Genomic DNA, 23367 nt, shown 5'->3' with positions numbered 1-23367 from the left:
GTGGTTTTCAATTTACTGGGTAGTATTTCTCCCTTGAATTGTTTATGAAAGGGGTTGTGCTGACCTGGGGACCGAAGCCTCTCTGTTTCCTCTCAGAGCAGGAACAGCATGAAGAGCAGCTGTCTGACTTGTGCTGCTGCCCAGAACTTCCCTCATCTGAAGCAGCCAGTTTGGGAAGAGGAGCGTTCATTCCCATTGCCCATACAGTCCTGGGTGCCTTTTGCAGTGAGGTTTCTGCAAACGGGGTTGCAGCTCTCTGGGTTTAGGGCTCCAGAATGTGAGCATTCTTGTTAAATGAGGGGAGACCTTATCGCTCTCTACAACTACCGAGGTTGCAGAGGTGGGTGTTGGTCTCTTCTCCCACGTGACAGGCGCTAAGACCTAAAGCTGCATCAGGGGAAGTTTATACTGGACATGAGGAAAAAATTCTTCACAGAAAGGGTTACTGGGCACTGGCAGAGGCTGCACAGGGACATGGATGAGTCACCATCCCTGGAGGTGTTTAAAAGGTGGCCAGCTGAGGTGCTTGGGGACACAATTTAGTAGAAGACAGGTACGGTTGGAGTTGATGATCTCCAAGGTCTTTTCCAACCTAGTGATGCTATGATTCTTCTATAAATACAACTTTAAGGAGGGTGGTGGGCAGAGATTTGGTGGAGAACGGTACGTAGCCGTTATATTTAGGGGGTTTTTTTTGCTAACTCAAGGTGGATTTAAAACAGTAAAATGACTCCTTACAATTATTTTTAATAAAGTTGCTTATGTAGATTGAATGGGACTTAGTTTAAAGCACTGTACAGAGCAGAATAAATTCAACCACAAATGCAGTATGAAATCGTGCTTTAAATTAGAGACAAAACCTGATCTGCTCAGTCAGCTGCACTCTTTTAATTTAGGGTATTAGAAAATCGTGGATTTCTGTAATTGACAGATTCAGTTTTGGTCATCTTACCATTGAATTTTTGGTTCATGGAAAAAAGACGCTATAAATAAGCACACAGGCGCATACACACACATGTATATAAATGTTCCTGTGTTGACATTTTGTGGCTTTTTGTTTAAAAATTTCTATAATCTGTATTTTTTGCCAGCTTCTGAAATTAATATGTTTGGGTTTTGTTTTTTTGTTTTTTGTTTTGGTTTTGTTGTTTTTTCTTTCCTCCTGTGTAATACAATTCAGACTGCCTATGGGATAATTTGTTATAAAGTCTTTTAGAAATTTAGGTTTTCTAAATTAATTTGTGTGACTTGGTTGCTGATATTTAGATTCTGCCACCCCCCTTCTCCAATATTTTCCTTTATTTGCTCAACCTTGTGAAAGAAAGAAGGTTAATTTCTAATCCAATGTAATGCTGTTCTTTTGCATAGCAAAATCTTTGACATTTTGAGAGATTATTTCATTCAGATGCCCTAAATATTAATGAGTTTTTAAATGTATGTTGGAGAAGAATAGTCTGTCTCATCGCTTATTTTTTGCTACTGAATTTTATTTGAAGTATTTAATGGGAGTATTTTTTTTTTCACTTGGATACATTTGTTGGCTTGTTTTCGAAGGTTTTATGACCTACTTAGTGGAACCACTGTTTGGGGAATGGGCCCGGTTTTCCAACACGAGGCTGTCGCAGACCATGCTTGGCCACCTGGGACTGAACAAGGCGAGCTGGAAGGGGGTGCAGAGGGAACAGTCTGGCAGCGGTGACGATGGTGACCCTGCTTTTGAAGAAATTGACTCAGACCTATTACCTCAGGAACCTCGATTGTCCTGACCTCAATCTTCATGACGAAACTGCCTCTTCTCTTGGTATCTGCACGGTTGGATTAAAGGAGACACTTGCCAGCCCAAGGTTTTGGTAAAACGGTAAACGATGCCAGCATTATTTATTTCCAAGTTTTCCTTTGACACAGACCATTTGAACCAGAATTTTTTTAACCTGCAAGATCTGAACATAGAGCAATATGCATACGCCTCAGTTGGTTTTCGTTCGGAACCTTGAATATGCAAAGCACAGCAGTGACTCAGCCTTGGAGGAACAGTACAGAAGCTTCATTGTGCCACACGGCTTTGTTCTTTTTTTTGGTGACGTTTGGAATACGGTCCTTAAATCTAAGACTCGAGATGGATTGTTCCACTTTCTTGGAATTTAGCAAGACTTGCATAAATGTGTTCAAAGCAAACCTTCCACTCAGTCCCTGTTTTAATACGGAAATGTGAAGTGCCCATCCTCTGCTGCCTCTGGCAAGACTTGATGTTTACAAATGTACTCTGAAACTATTGGTTCTAGACTTAACCTTTGTGCATGGCTGTGAAGGAACCACTAACTTGGGGTTTTTTGCTTTTTTTAAAAGAAAAAAAAAGATCAAATCGGAGACTGCAGCTCTTGTTTCTTTGGATGCCAGAAAAGCCTCCCATTTGCCATAATTTTGTTTGTGCACTGGGAACTGAGCATTCATCATAGAGCACAGCCCAGCTTTACTCCAGTGCTATATGGGAATGCAGTTTTTTAAACAGCGGAAAACACTTCCGAATTTGGGAAGGGCAGGGGTGGGGGCGGGGGGGAAGCGTCCGAACTGCATTGCGATTCTGCAGTGGAAACATCGCATGTTGTTTTCGCTCTTGTACACTTGAACTGCACATGCAAGAAAAAGGTGGAATGTCTAAACACCATAATCAGCTCAGGGTATTTGCCAATCTGAAATAAAAGTGGGATGGGAAGCGTGTCCTTCAGAACAAGGGTACAAATGCCCCTTTCGCTGCAGCGTGTGTGTATGTGTGGGTGTGTGAGTATGTTTGGGATGGGGAGGGCGGGAGGGAACCGGGAAGGGTTTGAACGGCAACATTTTATTGTTTTTTGGGTTTTTTTTAATTTTATTTATTCTTTTAGAATGTGACAATTTCATGAACAGCCACATCGGGGAGGAAACTGTAACAAATTGCTACAGATGCCTTAAACTATGCACAAAGCTAAGTGACCAAATTTGTTTTTGATTTGAAAAATAATAATTAAAAAAAAAAAAGTGCATTGTTTACGTATTCCTCCCCCTACTGAAACTTTACCCACTGATGGGTTTTTGATGGGACAAGGAGAAAACGTTTTTTAGGACAAAATTAAAGGACTAATTTTGAACTTAAAACATTCCATTTTTGTAATTTGTTTTACATTGTTTTAAGTACAGTAAGCACAACTGTAATCTAGTTTGAGAAACTGGTGCTTTCTTTTAGTTCATTTGTATTTCCCTGTTATTGTAAAAGACTGTTTATTAATTCTGTTTACAGTTTGTTGCAACAGCCATTTTTGGGAGAGAGCTTCAGCGTAAAGCCATTTGTAAAGGCTTTGCCATATCCATTTTAATATGTGCCTGTTGCTGTTAACTTCTAATTAATAAAAAAAAAATCTTTTCACATTATGCTCCTGTACATTTAAGTTACAACTGAGTCCAGCATTACGGAAAGGTAGCTAAGGTTGCAGTCAGCTTCCACTGTAAAACTAAGCCAACTTTTGGATTTGAAAATACTAGTCCTCGTATGCCAAAATTTGTCGCCTCTTGGAGCTTGGCCTTTTACTGTTTGAAAAGCAAATCCCGACTTACCTGATTGTTTCCCTTTTAAGATTAAGTTATTATTCTTTTATGTTCCCCAAAGTAGTAGCGTTGATCTCGAAGCGGCCATGTTTAAAGAAATAAATTTCTAATGAAACCATTTTTTGGAACCCGCGTCAACTTCCTTTGCCGTCAGTGCCAGTTCTTGCTGTTGTCCGGCTTCAACAGAGAAGGTCCAAATAGGATCCCAAGCTGGGGGGTGTAACTTGCAGTAGGAGAGGAGCCTTCCTTTAGCAGTTGCCTTTGAAAGGGGGCTGCTTGCCAGCGGCATTTGGAGCCATCAGGACAAAGAGATGAGGATTGTGTAAATGACCACAGCGAGACTGCTGCTGAGCTTCCTTACAAGCCTGTACAGATTCATAGCATTCAGCCTGGGAAAGGATTGATTCCTCTTCCATGTTTTTGAATAAAGCATGTTCCGACCCGGCAGCCGTTTTCAAAACGGCCACTAAAATCATTACCTGATCATGTCTTCTGTGACTCACATTTTCTTTTAAAGACGGGGAGCAAGATAAATCTTGCTGCTTGACACAGCCTAGTTCTAAGGATATTTCTGTATGTAATTCTAATGAAAATTAAAAAGTTTACAAATGTAGCAATATTTCAATATATAAACAACAGGATTCTTTACCAGTGTGCAATCTTGCTGTCATCTGCTCTGATAGGAACCGGTACCAGTTGCCAAGGTGTGAGAGTAAAACAGGAGGAGTTTTGTTCCAAGGCCTGAAAAGGGGCATCTGTCTTCTACCACGTTGGATTTAGAAAGATTGATTCTAATCCCAGCGATTGGTGTACATGGAAGCTTCTAACATTAGGCTGAATTAAAAGAAAATGGAAGATCAATGTCTTTTTCTGAACATGCCCCCTAGAAACGCCTTCTACAACTGTACATTGAACTCCAACATTCCTACAGCCTAAACGTTTCATGTGAGAGCCAGGGTAGGGCACCCAGATCGTTTCAGTGATTATGGGATGGAGGCTGGGTCCCCACCTAGATTTTCATCGACAGCTCTGCTCCCCCTGAGCACCATTCACTCGCACACACAGCTACAAACAGGCCTTGGGGCAGGGCTGAGGTGTCTGCCCAGCACGCACCAAGGGCCGGAGTTCAAGCACTTCTTGAGGTGTGTTTCTGGGCAGCAGATTTGGGTACATGAAAGACTTCAAGTGATGGAGACAAATTAAGGTACAGAAATGTATGAAATAAATTATCTGATGGCAGCTTTATGATTTTATTTTCTTGACATGTGACACGTCTTTAATCATAACTTTATGTTGCTGAATAAATTTTGCCACCTAGATACCTGCACCTCGCCTCAGTTCAAACTAAATGTTTGGTGCGGTGCTTTCCCCACACTTTAGTCTAGCTTAAAAGGTCAAGTGATGTCCTAAGTTTTACAAGTTAATCATGCGATTGGACTGAATTACATCATTTAAACTCTGACATTTAAAATCATGTAAAGTGAAATACTTGGAGCAGAACTTTTGTCTCTGAAAGAAGATGAGGACTTCAGAAAAGCTCCTTCTGGGCCACCTATTCTGAAACTGTGGCACCGTGGGAGGGGGAGGGAGTTGTGCCGCAGCAAGGGAGTATCATGGGGGCAGGGGTGGGGAGGCAGTCAAGCGAGTACCTTCCTGCTAAGTTTGTGATGAGGCATAAACTTCTCATGGTTTCCTCATCATTTTTATTCATCTGAATGAACTGAATTAACAGCTCTCTGTTGTTTGATGACCAATTCCCCTGTTATTCCTGCTCTGCAACAAGGTAAGTAGCCCAGTCCTGAAAGAGAGGCGAGGAAGTTGTCACCACATTGATTTATAGCCACTACAATAAAACTTAACCTATGCTTTATTGTGGCTGCCGTCTGGCTGCTACTGTTTGCACAGTACCACAAGTCATACACACTATTTATTTTAACTGCTTTTAATTTTATATAGCGGAAATACAGCATTAAATACAAAACTTGAAACCAAAATTAACTTTCAAAAACGTGTTTTAAAGGCATTTAAAAGAATACAAAATTGTAACGGCCTATCAGTAAGACTGATGGCAGAGTGTTCTGGAAGGAAGTTACACTGCGTACATTTTAACACCAATTCAAGCTTCACACCAGAAACCATCCTCCTCAATCATACAATCTACGTTCCAGTTAAAAGCAGCAAAGCTTCAGTCACCCAGCCAGAGCCACTCACCTGTCTTTGTTTAAGAAGTGCTGCTTTTTGCTTTCCCTAGAAAACAAACTCCAAGAGGCACTTGTACTTGTTCCAGCAGCCAGAGCAGCTGAAATACCCAGACTCAGCTTGTCTACAGTCGGAGCAAAGCTTGGCTTCACTGCAGTGTGCAGCTCAGTTGTAGCGCTCTGGGTCCAAACCAGCTTTCTTTAACCTGAATTTTATTTTTAGCTTCAGCCCTTCCCCTGCCTGTGGCTGGAGACAGGAGCTCAGGTGTTAAGTTAATGAACCAGCTCTGCACAGGTCTGGCAGCTCTAGCTACTATGAGATGACCCCAGAAAAGCTTCCCCTGGAAAACAGGTTATGTGCAAGAGTTCTACCATCTCTTCCCTGTAAATAGCACCATGAGGGCTTGCGCAGTCCCCAGCTGCTAGGGATCTATCCGGGGGCCCAAGACAGCTGGGGATAAAAAGGTGTCTGTGAGCATCTCTTTGCACAGCTGAGAGGAGCAACATCCTTTTGGCAACTTGCACCCCACAGTACTTTGTACGGTTTTTTTTTCCTATCTACACTACTTCTATGCTAGTTAACACATAATCTGACATTAATTGTTTTACTCTGCTGCTCTCTACTGGTTGTTTCAAATACACTGGAAGCATGATTTACTCACTTGTCATACACTCTCATAGATTTTCCTCTCTTACCCTTGCAAGCTTATTTCAAACAAACAATCCCACATAAAAACGCGTTGGTACTTCACATGTCTCATACCAGGTGACCTCTGCAGCAGATTTAAGTTTTCAATTTTATTTTCTAGTAGGAAGCAGAACATTTTCAGGTTTTCTTTGAGCTAAAAATTTGCTTTAAATTAAGTTTAAAAGAAAGACTTCAACATGAAAAATTCAGTATTGAACTAAACATTTTAGTGCAAGTTATATTAGAGCTCAGATGACTGATGCTAACCGAAGGGTGTATCACTCATTATTAACATGTACACACATTTTACGTTGGTCAGTTATGCACAAAGAATGTTGGATATAACTTAGTGTTTAGTAAACTAAACCCATTGTATTAACTCTGAGTAGAAAGCCAGGCTTGAGTACAAAATTAATACCTGAGTATAAGGGTCAAATTTATTCCTCTTGATAAATCATGTACAAACATGTTTAGTGACTCAATTCTACATTTCACATTAGGTTTTTCCTGTACTGTATGAGACCGCTCAGTTCTAGTGCTATTTGCAACATGAACTATTTCAGACAAAACAGCTTAACAGTCTTTCGTGTAGTGATTTTAATATGTTAAGATTTTTCAATTAAAGTCTTCATTTTTCCTGTGGGCTTCAGCATGTGTGGTCCAAACTGAGAAGGAAACCAGAAACATGTTCAGATTGCTTTCAACAGAAACCTACTTGAACTATTATCCATACAAGTTGTTAAGTAAACTGAGAACTTAGGCAGGGACAATTCCCTTTATCAACCTGCTGCTCTGCATATGGATTTAGAATCACAGAATCATTAAGGTTGGAAAAGACCTCCAAGATCACCCAGTCCATCCGTCAGCCCAACATCACCGTGTCTACTAAACCATGTCCTGAACTGCTATGTCTACATGCTTTTTGAATGCCTCTAGGCACGGGGACTGCACTACATCCCAGGGCAGCCTGTTCCAATGCTTCACCACTCTTTCTGTAAAGAATTTTTTTCTGAGAGCCAGTATTTCAAATAGAAAAAACTCCCTATACCAAGATCCAGCAGACATTCTGAACAGTTAGTTCTGCATTCTTCGGAATGGCTGACAAGTCTCAGGATCTTGCTTCAAAATTTCACATGTGTTACCTGAATGGTTATGGTTGGTAACAACAGGCAAACTCCGTTCAGATTTTACTCTAGTATGAGCCCTTGAGAATCAAGTTTTCAGAATATTACATCCTCATGGCAACAGAAAAGATATTTGTTATTTTGTTTAATAAAAATATGGAAACCAACAGGGCTTCTTAAACCTAGGGCCAAAAGAATACACAATCCTAAGTCTTGATACTAAAACCATAATTGCCATAAATCCTGGTGTATCAGCAGTACTGCACTGGGTCTTGTGGACAGGGGTGCTAACTGGTAGGTATTTGCATAGGCTGGCAGCAAGGAATACGTTGGCTTTCATGACAACTATAATTTAGTCTGAGCACTAGTTCAGAATGACAATACTCACCATTACTACCTCAGTCTTTCTCCTTGTTTCAGTCTTTGGAATCACTGTTTCTGTTTCACTTTGGCTATCATTTTCATATTGATGAGCAAATTTCCTCTTGAGCGCTTCTGCTATTAATGCTGCAGGATCTTTTGGGTCAACCGGTTTAAATTTTGTGCCTTCTGACGATCTAAAAAAGAAAATTAGAAGTATTAATATAGCCCAAAACAAAACTTTAGAAGTTGTGGATGCTTTTGCATTCTGTTTGTCAGGTGTTACATCAGCATCTGTCTCATCTTGAAATAGTTCCGAGTCATAAAAAAAAAATTATTAGTGCAAATGTTAATAAACTTATATTTCTTTATATTAATTTTTGTTACCTTTTCACTGAGCGTAGTTTGACGTTGTTCATGTCTTTGAGGATTTCTAGCATGTTTGGTATTTCAGGCTTCTTTGGTCCATTTTCTGTCAGATTGTGTCCAGAGTTCATTTTTTTATTTTTCCTTTCCTTTATGAGCTCGATGGCAGACGTGCTCTGTTGTAGACCCAGGGGAGGGAGTGGTGGTGGTGGCGGCGGCGGAGGTGGTGGTGGAGGAGGAGGTGCAACAGGGAGAGCAACTGAAGCAACCAGACTCGATCCAACTACAAATAAAACATTCATTACATATCAGTTTACTTGTAAATCCCCTTCATATCCAACAAATGCTCAGGGAAAAATATGACTGTAATAGCTTCTTTAGATTACCAGTGTTTCTTCCTGCTCATCACAAATAAGAAATTAGCACACAAGATTTTTTGATGTAAATTTCAGAGCTCAAATAATGCTTGAATATAAATTTCTTCCAGCTCTCTGAAGTTAAGGCCACCCGATCACCTGTCTGAGGACAGACAGTCTCACCATAACCTTGATTAAAAGTTCCCTGTACTCTTCAGGTAAAAATTGATGTTGTAAATAAAATAGCACTAATAACTTGACAAAGAAATTAAGAAACCTGTGCTCAAATGCAACTTTAAAGAAGTCAGCAAAGCCAGATCAAACCACAGTTTTGATGCTTGGAGTATAAAGAGTGTGAAGATATGCATACAGGTAATACAGCAAAGTCTAGTCTGCATACATGCAGGCATCCACAGAGTCATTGCCATATTCTACCAGAAGAGGGAGGTAGAGATGATAAAATCAAATAAAAATTCCAACTTTCTGAATAAACAGAAGGGAAAATGATGAAAAATAAGTTCTCAGCTGTTTCAAAAAATCCCACAATAACTATAATTCAAGAGTGAAACCATGTGATCATTAAAACTATATCATAGTTTTGAATATGAACAGTTAAGGGAAAAAAGTGACTGCTATGAGTTCACAGACAAAAACTAAACAAGAACATGTGAAGAAGGAGAATATGATTTTATAGATAAACACAGGAAAAAAATATACTTGCTAAGTGACCCTAGGAAAGAGTGAAAACCAAATGGCTGTCACGTCCAGTTGACAAGAGTCAACTCCCACTAATCTTTGGAGGTGGTAGGCTTAGAACTGGAAATCAGAGGTGAGGGAATGAGAGGAAAGAAACTCAGGAAAATAAGAACTATTCTGAATTACCAGAAACAGCGCACCACTTTTGGTTCCATCTGGACAATGTGTTTTGATCCCAGAGAAGATTCCATTAAACAACCTCCTTTTCTGTTATGAGATGTATAATACATATTCCAAAAGTGTATTTAGTATCTCGTACAATTACTTCATGGTCTCTGAAACCTTATTCCATTGCTGGATCGAAAGACTTAAGTGCTAGCAATTAAGTTACATTCTTTTAGTTTAGTTTAAGCCATCATGTTTACCATGAGCTTTGCTCTGAAAGCTGTTCAACAGTTCTTTACTTACACACAGATTCAGAATTCTGGCAGAGTTTCACACAAACATAAAGACGTTTGGAATACCAGGAAATATAAAAAGTCTGGCAGGTCTCTTGTTTTCAGGACCTGTATTCCTTGGTAAGAATGCTACATCTGTCTACCAAAATAACCAAAACAATATGGAGAAGCGTTCAGTGCTGCAGTATCTCCAAAAATGAATTAGCACATTATGACTTATAAAAGGGACAAACGCATTAACTAACTTGTGCTAAGAGAAGAGCAAATTTAATACCTGCTGTCAGGTTCTGCTGTTCTTGCAAGATTACGATTTTGGCTATTTGCGCTCTTAAAGTGGCTAGTTCGTTTTCTAGAGCACTAATCTTCTGCAGAGCTTCTTCATTTGCAGTCACCATGTTCCTGGACACTGGCTCTTCTTCCAATGGGCTCTGTAAGGACACCTGTCTGCACGAGGACTTTCGAGAATAATGTAGTTCATCTGAAAGAGGCTGGGTTGGATTTGAACAAACTTCTGACCTGTAACAAAAATATCACAAAATCCCCTTTTTAAAGGCTTTGTTACAGACAAAAAGTAAAGCACCGTTAAAACCAGGAATGCAAGGTGAAGGTCTGACTTTAAAATTGGCTTTACACTTCCACCAAGATATTATATAGCTGAAAGTAAGCAAGAACTTCACCTCCTTTCTGTTTGCTTCAAGAGCTGTACATCTCCTCCCCTACCCAGCTTTCTATGGAATCCTCGATTTCAGGAGAAAAAAAAGGGACATATTCCCTTTCACACCCAATCTACACACAATAAATAAAACTACAGAGAAGAAAACTTCACAGACTTTTAAAGAGTCTGTAAGCTTCCATCCCCTTTCTCACAAAAGCAAGAAAAGGCAAATCTGTTGCTGTTCTTTATTACCTACCAAAGCTCAATCTATGTTAAACACTGAGGCATTACTGAGCACCTACAGTCAAATAAGCACTTAGAAAAGGTTATATTAATTTTTAAACCATTTATCTCAAGTATCTGAGCAACCTGATCTAGTTGAAGATGTCCCTGTTCATTGTAGGGAGGCTGGACTAAATGACCTTTAAAGCTCCCTTCCAACTCAAACCATTCTATGATCCTGTAAGTAGAATTTATAACGATTAATGACAACAGATTACCATAAACATTACAACTGCAAAATTTGACTACATACTTAACTCCTCAGTCCTCCTTTACTTCAATCCCAAAACCTCTCAGGCAGGTCAGGATTCCATCATTTAGTCCAACACGAAAGTAAGAACAGTGATAGGACTTTTCAAAATGGGTAGAACAGCTCCAGACTAACGCAGCTTTAGAGCCCCATCACTCTGGATTCACGAGTTGGATTCACAGGTTAAGCTATTCTGGATGCATTTCATGTTAGATGTGCAGTTCTGTACACTTAGTGCAAGAGCCAAGACTTAAGGCTAGGACAAGCCCTGTGCTCTGATCACCTCAATCTGGGATTAGATACACTTTTGAGTTTTCCACAACACTGACAGAAAACTTCAGCACAACTTGCAGGTAGAACTAATCAGGTAGAACTAAATATTATCAAGGACGTTAAAATTTAGGTGTTGTTACCTACATGGGAATAGAGAGCAACTAAAGTTGAGAAAAGAAAAGAACAGGATGCTTCCCTACAGCAGCCATCTCTCTGCTCTCCCTAAATGGAAGGAGCCAGTCGTTACTTCACTCCTTAAAACATGCCTTTTGGAAACTCTTTGAAGAAGAACAGCTAAACAAAGGGTATTTTCCACTCATAGCAGCAATGGTGTTTTAAGGAAATGTCCTGAGTGGAACCTAACACTGTGGAAAAATATTATGCCTGAATTGTCTACTGCTCTGATGAAGGGTAGGGGAAAAATGATGTCATTTGCTTGCTTCCTCCATAAAACATGTCTGCAAGACTGTTTACTGAATTATACAGTGAATATATATTTAACTACGTGATCTTGTCAAGACAGACTTTCAAATGCCTGGGAAACCCCTAATACATGATAGCTCCACTATATAATCCTGTGCACAGACATAATAAATGGCGCATGCTGAAATACTCATATTTGCTAAGTAATTCACTACCATGCTCTACTATAAGCTGTTTGCCTTAAGACCACTATGTATCTGCAAGATTATTTTAGTCCCATCCCACACCCATCTGTCCACCTTCCCACCTGCACATGTGGACTTCTCAGCAAATAGGCAAGCCCTACATTTTTCATAATAGGTTCTTTGAAGCCCCAAAGAGCTATTCTCCCTATTCTGTCCATTAAACATTAATAGCTTTACAGTTCAATCCCTAAACAAAACGCATCTGTGTAAGCAAAAGTAGTATTGGCCAGTTAATGTCTTTCGCATCAAACGGACTTTATAAATACTGTTTCCCAAACAAGTGTTGGTTTCTTTGACCCCCCTCTGAGTTTGTGAAATTAAAGTGGCAGTGCCAGAATGTTTGTTACACAAAGCTTCACTGTGGCAAGTCATGGTGGAGGGCATCTAGGTCATTACTAATCTATTTCATGCTTTCAAATTAAGAATGGTATCCTCCAGTAATCTCTGAAGCCAACAATCTGTACCTTTCTCTGAAAGGATAGTTTGTTCAGAAGAAAAACCTCCTCTGTGCTACAGAACTGTACTTTTGCTCCTGGCTAGTCTGAGTGGCAGTCTGGGTAGGCTGGAAGAGAGAACTTCAACCACCCCATCCAACCTTTTTCACGCAGTTGCAGTGCTCTTTACCCAACACAACAGTACCTGTTCTGTCATTCCGGACACAGGTGCTCACAGACTTCCCTGCCAGTTTTCATTATGAAAATTACAGATGAAGTAAAAGCTATAAATTTTTAATTGTTGTTAGCTGACTGCAGAGCCTTAACCAGAAAGATGAAAAAACAACGTGCCAATTATTGGATTTTGCTAATTAGGACGCTGTACAGTACAGCACCTCACATTAATCAAACTCTCAGAAGAGCTGGACAATCGGAGGCAGCAACTGTGGCACACCAAAGCAGACATTTTCATGGGGACAAGGTTGCTTGAAGCTGCCACATGCAATTCTTTGCAATAAATAAGTAAAAACACCCCACAGTCTTCTAGTTTCTTGTATAAAGCAAATCTCCTATATGTTCTCAAACCAATCTTTCATTCATAATCCTGTTAGCCTAACTTCTACTGCTTCTTTTCCAGACCTTTTTCCTTTACCTTTTCTACCACTCTTCCCTCTCTCTTCTCCCAGCATTCAAACGCTTCCCATGAATTGCAATGCACAGTAGATTCTCATTGGAGAGAAGCCAGGCATCTTCCTCTCAGTTCAGAAGTTCTAAGAGCAGATGTGAGGACCATACCTGAGCCTTGTAGAGACCACTCCACACTTGCAAGCAATCCCCCACTGCATCTTCTCTAGATGAATAAGATGGTTCCTTCTGTGGCATGAGAGGTAAGCTAAATTTAAAGACAAGATTGAAGGTTTTACACTATTCCCAGCCCAAGTTACAGTTATTTTACTAAATGCTTCTAGTGAGGGTACACAACTAACAACACGTAACTATAACACGTATGTGCACCAAACAGATCTGTAGACTTGGCATGCTTGTTTCTGTCCTGGGCTACTAGAACCATTTCACTGACATCAAACTATTTGTTCTAGTCTGCTAAACACTTGACAGAGGTTCACAACTAACTACGTATACAACCACATGACCTACTGAACAGTAAATCTAATGCAAATTCTTACCTTAGATAAACAAACATCAACATTCTCAAGTAGTTTGCATACTGTCTGAAATAATTTCTAAATAATTTCATGTCCAGTAGTTAAAAAAAGACATTAAGGCTACCAGTACTTTTTAAGACTTTTGCTCTGTTTTAGGATTACCTTGATAGTTAAATTCTGTTGAAGTGCATTCCTTCCCAATCCCTACACTTCCAGAAATTCTGTACAAGAATTAAGGTGTATGTGTTACAGGGCAGACCATCTACTAGCTCAGTAACACCTAAAGACTTTGAGTTGAGAGGCAGGATTCAACCACAACACAATTATTTCTAAAGATCTTATTCACAGTATGCCAAGCAAACTGACCATTTTCCACCATGGTTCTGCCATTAGCTTTATGGCTGTTTGCAGCCCAAGTGAGCAAGGCTCCAGAGACTGGAACCTTTCTTAAATTTACAGTTGAGTGACTGAGTGGAGAACTGAGAAATTGTTTGAATCATCAATACAAGCTCACAGCCACACAACATGGGTCTTCAAATCTGCTTTCCCCATATGGCTGCTACCAGGTTAGCAGGCTTGTGCACTCAGTTACTGAACTACTGAGGAGCCTGGTCTCAAGTAACTAGCACTAAGCTACTGCTTCATCTTTTCAGCAACTCATCTTCTCGCTGTCCTTGAGTTACTGAGCTCCAATGCAACCATTGTACATGGCAACCCCTTGACATACAGAGAATGGGGAGTGAGAGCCTGGAGAGCAGCCTTGTGGAAAAGATCTGGGGTTCTGGTTGATGGCAATTGAACACAAGTCTGCAGCGTGCGCCTGGCGGCCAGAGGGCCAACTGTGTCCTGCGTGCATCAGCACCACAGCACTGCTAGCAGTCAGGAGAGGCGACTGTCCCACTCTAACCTCTGCACTGGTGTGCCCCCAGCTTGAGTATTGTGTGCAGTTTTGGGCGCCACAGTATACAAAGGATAACAAACTACTGCGTAGAGGGCCACAAAGCTGGTGAAGGTTTTAGAGGGCAGGTTGTATGAGGAGCAGCTTAAAGTCATTTGGTCTGTTCAGTCTGGAGAAGAGGAGACTGAGAGGGGACCTCACAGCAGTTTACAGTTTCTTCACAAGGGAAGGAGGAGCAGGTGCTGATCTCTTCTCTCTGGTGACCAACAACAGGATCAGGGGGAATGGCAGGAAGATGTGCCAGAGGAGGTTTAGGCTGAATATTAGGAAAAGGTTCTTCACTTGCGGGGTGGTGAAGCACTGGAACAGGCTGCCCAGGGAAGTAGTCATGACACGAACACTGATAGTATTAAAGAAACATTTGGACAATACCCTCAGATACATGATGTGACTTTTGGGGTTGTCCTATGCAGTGAAAGAAACTGGACTAGATGATCCTTGTGGGTCCCTTCCAACTCAGGTCATCCTATGATCCTGCTTGTATTGCATGCAATCCACAGGCTAAATTCACAGTTGCTGCAGTTTTTTAAGTGCTGCCTGCTGCTGGTAGTGGCCAAGAAGCTAGTAATACTGACAAAGATGGTGGTAGCATGTTACAGCCTGTAAAGACAGCTTTGATCCAGATTTTTAGCACTTAGGTCTATTTTCAAGGCAATTCTCCTCTGTAAGAGGTAACTATTATGTAGCAGCAACTGTGAAATAACTGCATTAACCTGAATTTGTAGCAGATCTATCACACTGGGACTGTAATCTGGATGAGGTGAAATCATTTCTGAACAACACTGACAGATATTTTAGTTGTAGCATTTGACACATAAGTCCCAGGAAGATAAAAACTGTGGCTTTGGGGTTGGTTTTTTCCCCAGGATTTGTTACAAACAGCTTTGGAAATCAAGATCAGCCATCTTCACCTCACACTCACAACTTGTATGCAAGCCTTTATCACAGCTCCCAGGAGTGTGTATTGGCACCATCAGATCATTTGGAAACAACAGGGTTTTTTCCAGGTAGCATCAGCACAGATGGTAATATGTTTATCACATTAACAGTTGTACCTAATACCATCACAGTCTGCCTCACTTTAGAACAGTCTAGAGAATACTATATTGCATGTTAGGATTTTCATTGTTTAGGTTTCTTTGGCTTTTTATTTTTTTAATATAAAAAGAAATTTTCACGCCCACGGCCTCTGCATTAATGTTAATGGCAATTTAAAAAATCTATAATACATTAGCCACTTCCTGCAGGTGATACAGATTTTCCTGATGGTAATGGCCACACAAAGAACTATTGCCATGAAAAGAAGGCACATTTAAATAAAGGCACTACACGTACTGTTGATTTATAACAGTAAGGAATGCATCTACCACTGACAGGTTTCCTGCATTGCAAGATAAATAACTTCTAATCCAACATTTAGTAGAAAGCCTTCTGTTATATTGTGATGCAAGTTTCTTCCTACTTTTTAAATTGTATTTATATGTAAACAGAATCTGCTTGTTACCCCATATACAGATGTTTCTTTTCTCTATCCCTAAAAACAACAAGGCCTTCCACAGCAGTGGATTACGAATTTCAAGTTAAAGCAGGATTTTTACTTTAATTTACAGGTTAAAAGCCAACACCTATCTCTTAAAACCTTCGCCTGTCTGTAGAATGATGTTTAAATAACTCCGACTACCCTATTCCTCCAGCTGATCTCAGCTGAGAAAAACTTGGACAACTGCTCTGCCAGCACCCGAAATGGAGAGCAGAGAGCTGAAAACAGAGGCTCAGTTCTCCTGGATGGCAGGAAGTGAATGGATCAGTGGAAGTGCCCTGCTTTTCTTTCTCTGGAAACTATATAGTTGCTTCTCCTGCTTCTTTCTTCATGGGCTTTTTCTTGCCTGTTTCAGTGTGTTGTATGCTTCACACACACACATGCAAAGCCTTCACACGCTGTACTGTTTTGGCTGATGTCACAGAATCACAGAATACCTTGAGCTGGAAGGGACCCACAAAGACTCATGGAATCCAGCTCTCAGTCATCCCTACCAGTGTTTCCTTGCAGTTTCAAACAGGGAACACAGTGTGTTAGGTGAATATGATAACCACTACACTACAGAAATGCTGTTTAGGAAGATGTCAAAGCAGGATTCCTACTTTTTGTTTGCTCCAGGAAGGGGAAAGTAGAACAAATATTTTTATACATTTAAGGATAGAATAAAACCTCTAATTTCAAATTACTAATATAGTTATGTATTAAACATTTGGAAATACTTAAGAAAAACATATTTGCTATGATTTTTCAAATTAGTCCAGTAAATTCTGCCGTTTCCTTATGAGACTTCTATTGAAGATCAGGTTTCCATCAGACAAACAGGAGAAGCACAGGGCTAGAACAGAGATGATGAAGAATACTATCTCAAGAGATAGTATTGTAAGTATTGTAGGTTTGGTTGAATCTACCTAGGCTATGTTGGTAAGTTTACTTTATCTTCTTCTAAAGACTACAGTTAAACCTAGAAAATGTGACATACAAAAGAACTATATGAATCATTTTCATTTGTTGATGACATATACAATATACAAGGCAAGCTCTGACACCAATTACTGAATACATAAGCAGCATTTAGCAATTAATGTAAATGTTGACTACAGACACTACAACAGACAGTAGACTTCAAAATATTATGCTACTCTTTTTCTCAGACTAGCTGAACAAAAATGTGCTAGCAGAGAAGAAAGAATGAACATAACAGAGATATTCTTTTAATATCTCTTATCCATTTATTGTAAGGAAAATGAAGACCTGTGGAAAGTTGGTTGCTCTTAGATGAGGTTAGAAACACTGAAGATATACATGCACCCTCAGATGAGGCAAGTAAGGTTTGCTTTGTTTTTTAAATAGTGACTTACAGCAAGGTTCAGTGCATGGTCCTTTCTTAATATAGTTAAAGCTGGCAAGAAAGAAAGAGGAAGAGACAGCTATAGGAAAGCATCAGGTGAAACAGCATAAAAACAATTGAGGTCAGTATTGAACTTCATTACAGAATCTTAATGCTGAGATAAAGACATAAAAACCAGACGTTAGCATCATACTTTTACATGTTCAGCAGTTTATATATTAAAGTCTACATAAGTCATATAAATTTTAACATGTTTCAAGGCTCAAATTTTGAGATCTGTATTTCTAATTGCATCAGCTCTGACAACTGTAGTCCTAATTTTTAGGATCCTTTTCTTTCACCTAACAGAAGATGAATGTTTACGCTTGGTGTGCATAAAATCTAAGCAAACTGACTGGCTGTCTCTTTAAGAGGAAAAAAGGCAAATATTACATTTATTCTAACACAGAATTCAGATAAGACTTATATATATTTTTATTTCAACACTAAAAATATTCAGGAACAGATTTCTCAGATGTATCTTACAGCTCTTTGCAAGTACATAAACCAGAGACGTCTTCTTTTATGTAACATATTAAGAGAAGGCAGTATTTGGCAACCTCTCTGCAAATGAGCAGCTACTTCCCTTGTATGTCCTTTACAGTACAGAAAACAATCACATTTTAAGTGCCAGTAAGTATTACCCACATCTATGTATTTATTTTTTAGGTTTTACCAAGCTGCCAAGCACCTGGAGATGGTTGCCCTCTCCCCTAGTTCCTCAATGTAATTATTTAATAGGGGCAAAAGGTTACCATGGCTTTTACTATCACAACAAAATGGCCTCTGTGTTAATCCAAACAACATGATTTTGCTACTATAATGTCAAGTCTAAACATTTTTCATACATTTCATATAGGATAAAGATACTAAATATTGAAAAATTTAGCTATGCGGCAACCACCTTGTCTTAGTGCGAGTGATGATTGCCCACCATTCACATTTATGTTCCCCACTTTTGCTCAGCCCAAGACCATTTTCTCTCTCATCTTGAGTTTCAAACACTAAATTTCTCTAATTCTACATCCATCCCCTATCCCTAACACACACAGAGTTGAAGAGATCATGTGTAACAGCTTCTATTTTCCCATCTGTTCCTGAAAGACTTGTTATAAAAAGCAAGGGTTTTCTCCTCCTTAAGCTTCTACCCTCACTCTTTACCCTCCCACTATACACAGTTGAAGTTAAAAGCAAACAAGTCAAAGCGGCACAGAACTGTTGTTCCCCTTTCACCTATACAGCAATAGTCTTCTATTTAAAACAAAAGCAAACAGGGTACTCATGTTACCTTGTTACAATTTTTTTTACTTTCTGGTAAAGTTGCTTATTTCCTCAAGTATTTTTGAGTAACACTGTTAATCGTCACATGCATAGTAAATCTAGGTTGTAAACACTATTTATAGGAATAAGTTCCAAACATTTTTCTTTTATTAATACATCTTTTTACAAGAATAACATTTTCATACTGTACTGCCTCACTTCAGAAATTGCAGTTTCCTTAGGAAAAAAATTGTTTCAAGCTTCATTATGTGTGTTACAGCAACACAGATTGAGGTTTTAGGCAGTACAGAAGCTGAAGAAACCATATTTAGAAAAAAAAATCTGAACTGGAAGTGAGAAGAAACGAAGTAAACTAATCCTCTTATGTGCCCAGTTTATCATATTCTGCTTTTGCAAATCATCTAGTCTTTTATTTAAATGAACTGTGTATTTGCATAAAATCCTTTGATGCAAGTGACACATGTATTCGAAACCATTGAGAACACCTACCTGAAACTGAACTCTTGGGCACTGTATAAGAGAGAGGTTAGTACCAATTTTTCTTACAATACTTCGAGATGAACCATAAGGCTTGCTTGACCAAAGCACCTAGACGAGAAGGAAAAAGAAGCCAGCTGTTAGGTAACTGAGTTTGATATCACATTGGAATAGTTTTCCCTTATCCTTCCATACCATGCTTGTGCTAAACATATTTAAAGTTATTCCTTTCTTGTGAGAAGAGAATATATTATTTATGCATCGAAGTTTCTATCAGTTCTAACTCCTTACATCTAAACCCAAATTGGCACAAAGTTTGTGTATGTCATTATAACAGAGCTATGGTTAAGTTCAAGGCAGCCCTTGCATTAAGTTCCAATTCCAAGAGATAAATCTGGTTACACAAAAGAATTCAAGAGCAGAAATCCTCTTAAAAAGCATAATTTGTCTATTTTCAAGACAATGAAGGATCTGCATTAGGTCAGAAACCTCTTCTTAAGGAGATTCAAGATAAGCCAGCGAGTCATGAAAAATACTAAGTTATGTGATTCTACACTCCCAAACTATCTTTTTTTTTTTTTAATTATTTTATTTTCCTTTTTTTCCTCTAACACAAGAACACTGCCTCCTGGGTTAAAAAGAATAAATATCAGCTAGCATAAGCATGAACATGCAACTGTGAAATTAAAGAGTAAAGAAAAAGAAAAGGGGAAAAAATATATGAAAATGAAACTTTGTGCTAAAAAAAAAAAATATATCTACATTTACGTAGAGAAAATTGCACATAGCACCTCAGCACACCTGGCTTTATCAGCACTGTTTCTACTGCCATTCAGATTTCTTGTATGTTCTTTCAACAGGGATTGAATTTGCTTTCTTTTTTTTTTTGTACTTAAGGACAGGAATGTTTCCTCTACTATTTACCACAGTTGTACAAAATAAAATGAGACTAATTCTAGAGGGGAATAAACAAATAAACAAACAAAAATCCCACACAGAAGTAGTAAAGATTTCAGCACAGGGGAAAGGCAACAAAAAATGTGAAAAGAAGAGAAAGAACAATGGGAAGACTCTAACACAGAGTATGTTGTCAGTAAACACTGAGAAAGCTATATGGTCATTAAAAAAAAATTGCCAGTGTTTACTTACGGCTGTAGACATGAATTTACTACTCAGACCTCATTTTTTAAAGGCTCATAGCTTCAAGCAAACTCAACATCCTGTTAGAAGGCTGCCCAACAAAGAAAACTTAGATAAAATCGAGGCTATTAATACTGAAACATCCCTCATCTGGCATGGCAATATTGCCTGTGGAATTAGTGTAGTTTCACAACACAGCTGAAAAACATTTTGATATACTAAGCAAAGATGACTACTCTTAAATTTTGAAGGTTCTATTAAAAACAACAAAAAAATTAATGTACCATGGCATTTACCCTCAGATATATTATCTCAGAAACTTCACACATTTTGCCCATTTCTAAATAAGTACCCTTCCTTCCTTTGGCTTTATTGCGATATATATATTTTGACAAAACAGATGTGCACTGCACATATGCTATGTGAGATCCTCACATCAGAGTTGCAACTTTGCCATTAATCCAATCAGACCCATTTTTTCCATACTACAAAACACACATTCTCTTGCTTAAACTGTTTGAAGCTTGACCACAATTTTTTTCAATGCAGAGTACTCTACTGATCCTGCCTTTTGGATGCCTCAAACAAAGACATCATGGCTGTTTCTATCCCATTACTGTTTCTCTGTATGTCTGAGCAAACATCAGGTAGATCAGGAGCCTTCAAGAAGTCACTGACAAAAACCACTGTAGTGATACAGATACAACAGATACAACAGTGATACAACAGATTCTGATGGTAGAAGCAGAAGTGTTGGTGATAGTGTCAAAGCAACACTGCATTGGAAAAAACACAACTCGTCAAAGGAAGGTTTAATTAATTACACAATTACTTGTGCAACAGCAAAAGAGCCCAGACTACAGGCTGTATTAACAATGTAAGTGCAACACATTTTAAACAAGTGGTAAAACTTGTTTAGAGGTTGCTCAGACCACAGACAAAACATTGACTGGCACCCAGATCCTCAAAATTATTTGGTGCTCACATGCGGTTGGGGTTGGTGCACTAAAACTTTTAATGACTCAGTTTTGGTAATTCAAAATATGCTTGGACAATATTTTCAGAAAACTGCATGCAAGCCGTGCCACAAGGTATGCAAATAAAATCAGCATGCTGCTCAGCTGAGCTAAGTCTCCGCACTGCTCTACCCAAGTCCACATAACTTCTTGTTGACTTGAAGCACTGGCAGAGCAAGTCTGCAAAATATTCCTTAGTCATACCCTCTTATTGCATCAGTGCTTTGCTGTTTTCCAGAACATCTGACATTTGAAAGGTAATTGCATTATCACAAGCTTGATACAAGTAGCGAATGAGAGGAAACGGATTAGAAACTTGTTTCCCCTCCCCTATCTAGGATGAACGATGTTGCCAACAATGACTGTATTCGGCAACACTTGTAGCCCAGCATATTCTCACACTTTGAATTTTCAAAGTTTCACTGCATGAAATTTCAGATTTGAGTTTTAATAAAATCCTAAAAATGTAGATTCTTATTGGTAATTGTAATTTACAGTGTATAAATATTTTGCTCTCCATATATTCCCAAGACTGATAAGAGGTTCTACCACAACAATGCAGAGCATGAACTGCCCTTCTAAGTACTGCACATGGCTGTTAAGGATTTCCCCACTGTTAAAACATTAAAGTATTTTGACAACGTAAGGATTACTGCATCGAGGTCAATATTTCTACCCAAAATAGCTTCCTAAAGGTGACAGGGACAAAGCAATTGATGTGTAGCAGATCTCTCTCCCTCTCTGCTAGGCATTCAAAGAAAACTCTATATACACTTTCCTCCAAGAGGAGAGCTAGGAATGCACTTTCCCATTTCCCCAGTAATGAGACAGCTGCGTTGCACTCATGTGCTGTAACACTTTCAGGACAGCTAAATACAGCACAATTACCACCACCTCATTTTCATGGGGCTTTTCATGTCTCCAAGGTAAGAGCAAAGAAGTCAGGTCATTTCAGAATATCACCATTAACTAGTTGAAACTTTTCCTTCAGCTTGAAAAGACACATAGATGACTAGCATGAAAAGTGGTGTTTACAATATAAACAGTTTGTTATTACAGCTAGAAGGAACCGCATGGTATTTTTAACACGTATATTACTCAACACTTCAGTGTCCGAGTAGTAAACTTCATACTTTCTCAGCCATGCAGAATCATGTAACTGTTGAGCATACTTCAAGTGTTCTGCTGGGACTGATAACCACAAATTAAAATATATTAAGTCCTTTCTATACTTGATTTTCTGAAAACATAAAGCACATTTGAAACACTTACTGACTCCATGTTCAATCCAACTTGTTCAAGAGCCATTCTAATTAAGCGCTTAAGCCAGCGAATCATTTGGAATGGAAGATGCCGTCCCAGACTTGGATTTAAGCCTTCCAAACCAACAGGGCTGCAACGGTTCCATAGTAATTCTAAAACGAGAAACATCAAAATTTTAGATGCACGTTGTGGAACATATACACAAGTAAACTGCTAAATATATGTATTCCTAAAACAAAAAAAACAAAATACAAACTTTAGAAACAGTAATTGAAAATGAGACATGTTAAGTGACAACAATTCCTAGTACTGCAAAGCACAGGCGTTCAAAAGGCATTTAGTTAATACAGGTGACAAAGACTTTAAGTAGCATCATTTTTACGAAATAAGAGCTGTTGCAAAGTTAATGATTAAAAAGCTGGGGAAATGATTGATCACTTGCACTGGGACAGATAATGGTGTTCTGGAACTCAAAATGAGCACCGAACACTATGCAACACCTGCAGCTGGGGAGTAGCACTAAGGTTCAAGGGCCATACTCCTATCTAAAATTTGTTTCTATGTAGGAACAAACTATAGAAAACTGATCACCTCTCATCATTCACATTCTCTGACAGCTTTGTTGTTTCTTCCTTTTTCCCACAACTGAAGACAGAAAGGAAACATGGAAAAATGACTAACGCAATAAACAGACAGGAAACAGTGTACACGTGGGACCTGAAAATATTCAAATGATTTATGAAGTTGGACAGATT

The 23367-nt window shown here is 39.0% G+C and overlaps 2 protein-coding genes across 3 annotated transcripts in view; one reads left to right on the top strand and one right to left on the bottom strand.

Annotated features, from left to right (window-relative positions):
- The window catches only part of PDE7A (phosphodiesterase 7A), a 75252-nt gene extending 73077 nt beyond the window's left edge, over positions 1 to 2175 (top strand). For both annotated transcript variants that reach the window (XM_069854187.1, XM_069854188.1), the window contains one exon: positions 1555 to 2175. In XM_069854187.1, coding sequence (XP_069710288.1) covers positions 1555 to 1766 — 212 coding nt within the window. In that variant the 3' untranslated portion in view covers positions 1767 to 2175. The remainder of the gene's footprint in view (positions 1 to 1554) is intronic.
- Positions 2176 to 5259: 3084 nt separating this feature from the next.
- On the bottom strand, positions 5260 to 22764 carry MTFR1 (mitochondrial fission regulator 1). Its single transcript, XM_069853175.1, has 8 exons — positions 22622 to 22764; positions 19206 to 19304; positions 13262 to 13279; positions 13183 to 13220; positions 10100 to 10341; positions 8337 to 8598; positions 7978 to 8146; positions 5260 to 7130 (listed from the first exon to the last, which is right to left on the bottom strand). The coding sequence occupies exons 1-8, from the start codon at positions 22685 to 22687 to the stop codon at positions 7071 to 7073; spliced, it is 954 nt and encodes a 317-aa protein (XP_069709276.1). The 5' UTR covers positions 22688 to 22764; the 3' UTR covers positions 5260 to 7070.
- Between the last annotated feature and the right edge of the window lie 603 nt (positions 22765 to 23367).

The sequence above is a fragment of the Phaenicophaeus curvirostris genome, chromosome 3 (assembly GCF_032191515.1).
Source record: "Phaenicophaeus curvirostris isolate KB17595 chromosome 3, BPBGC_Pcur_1.0, whole genome shotgun sequence".
Lineage (NCBI taxonomy): Eukaryota > Metazoa > Chordata > Aves > Cuculiformes > Cuculidae > Phaenicophaeus > Phaenicophaeus curvirostris.
The sequence above is the reverse complement of the archived record's forward strand: the minus strand, read 5'-3'. Positions and strand labels throughout refer to the sequence as shown.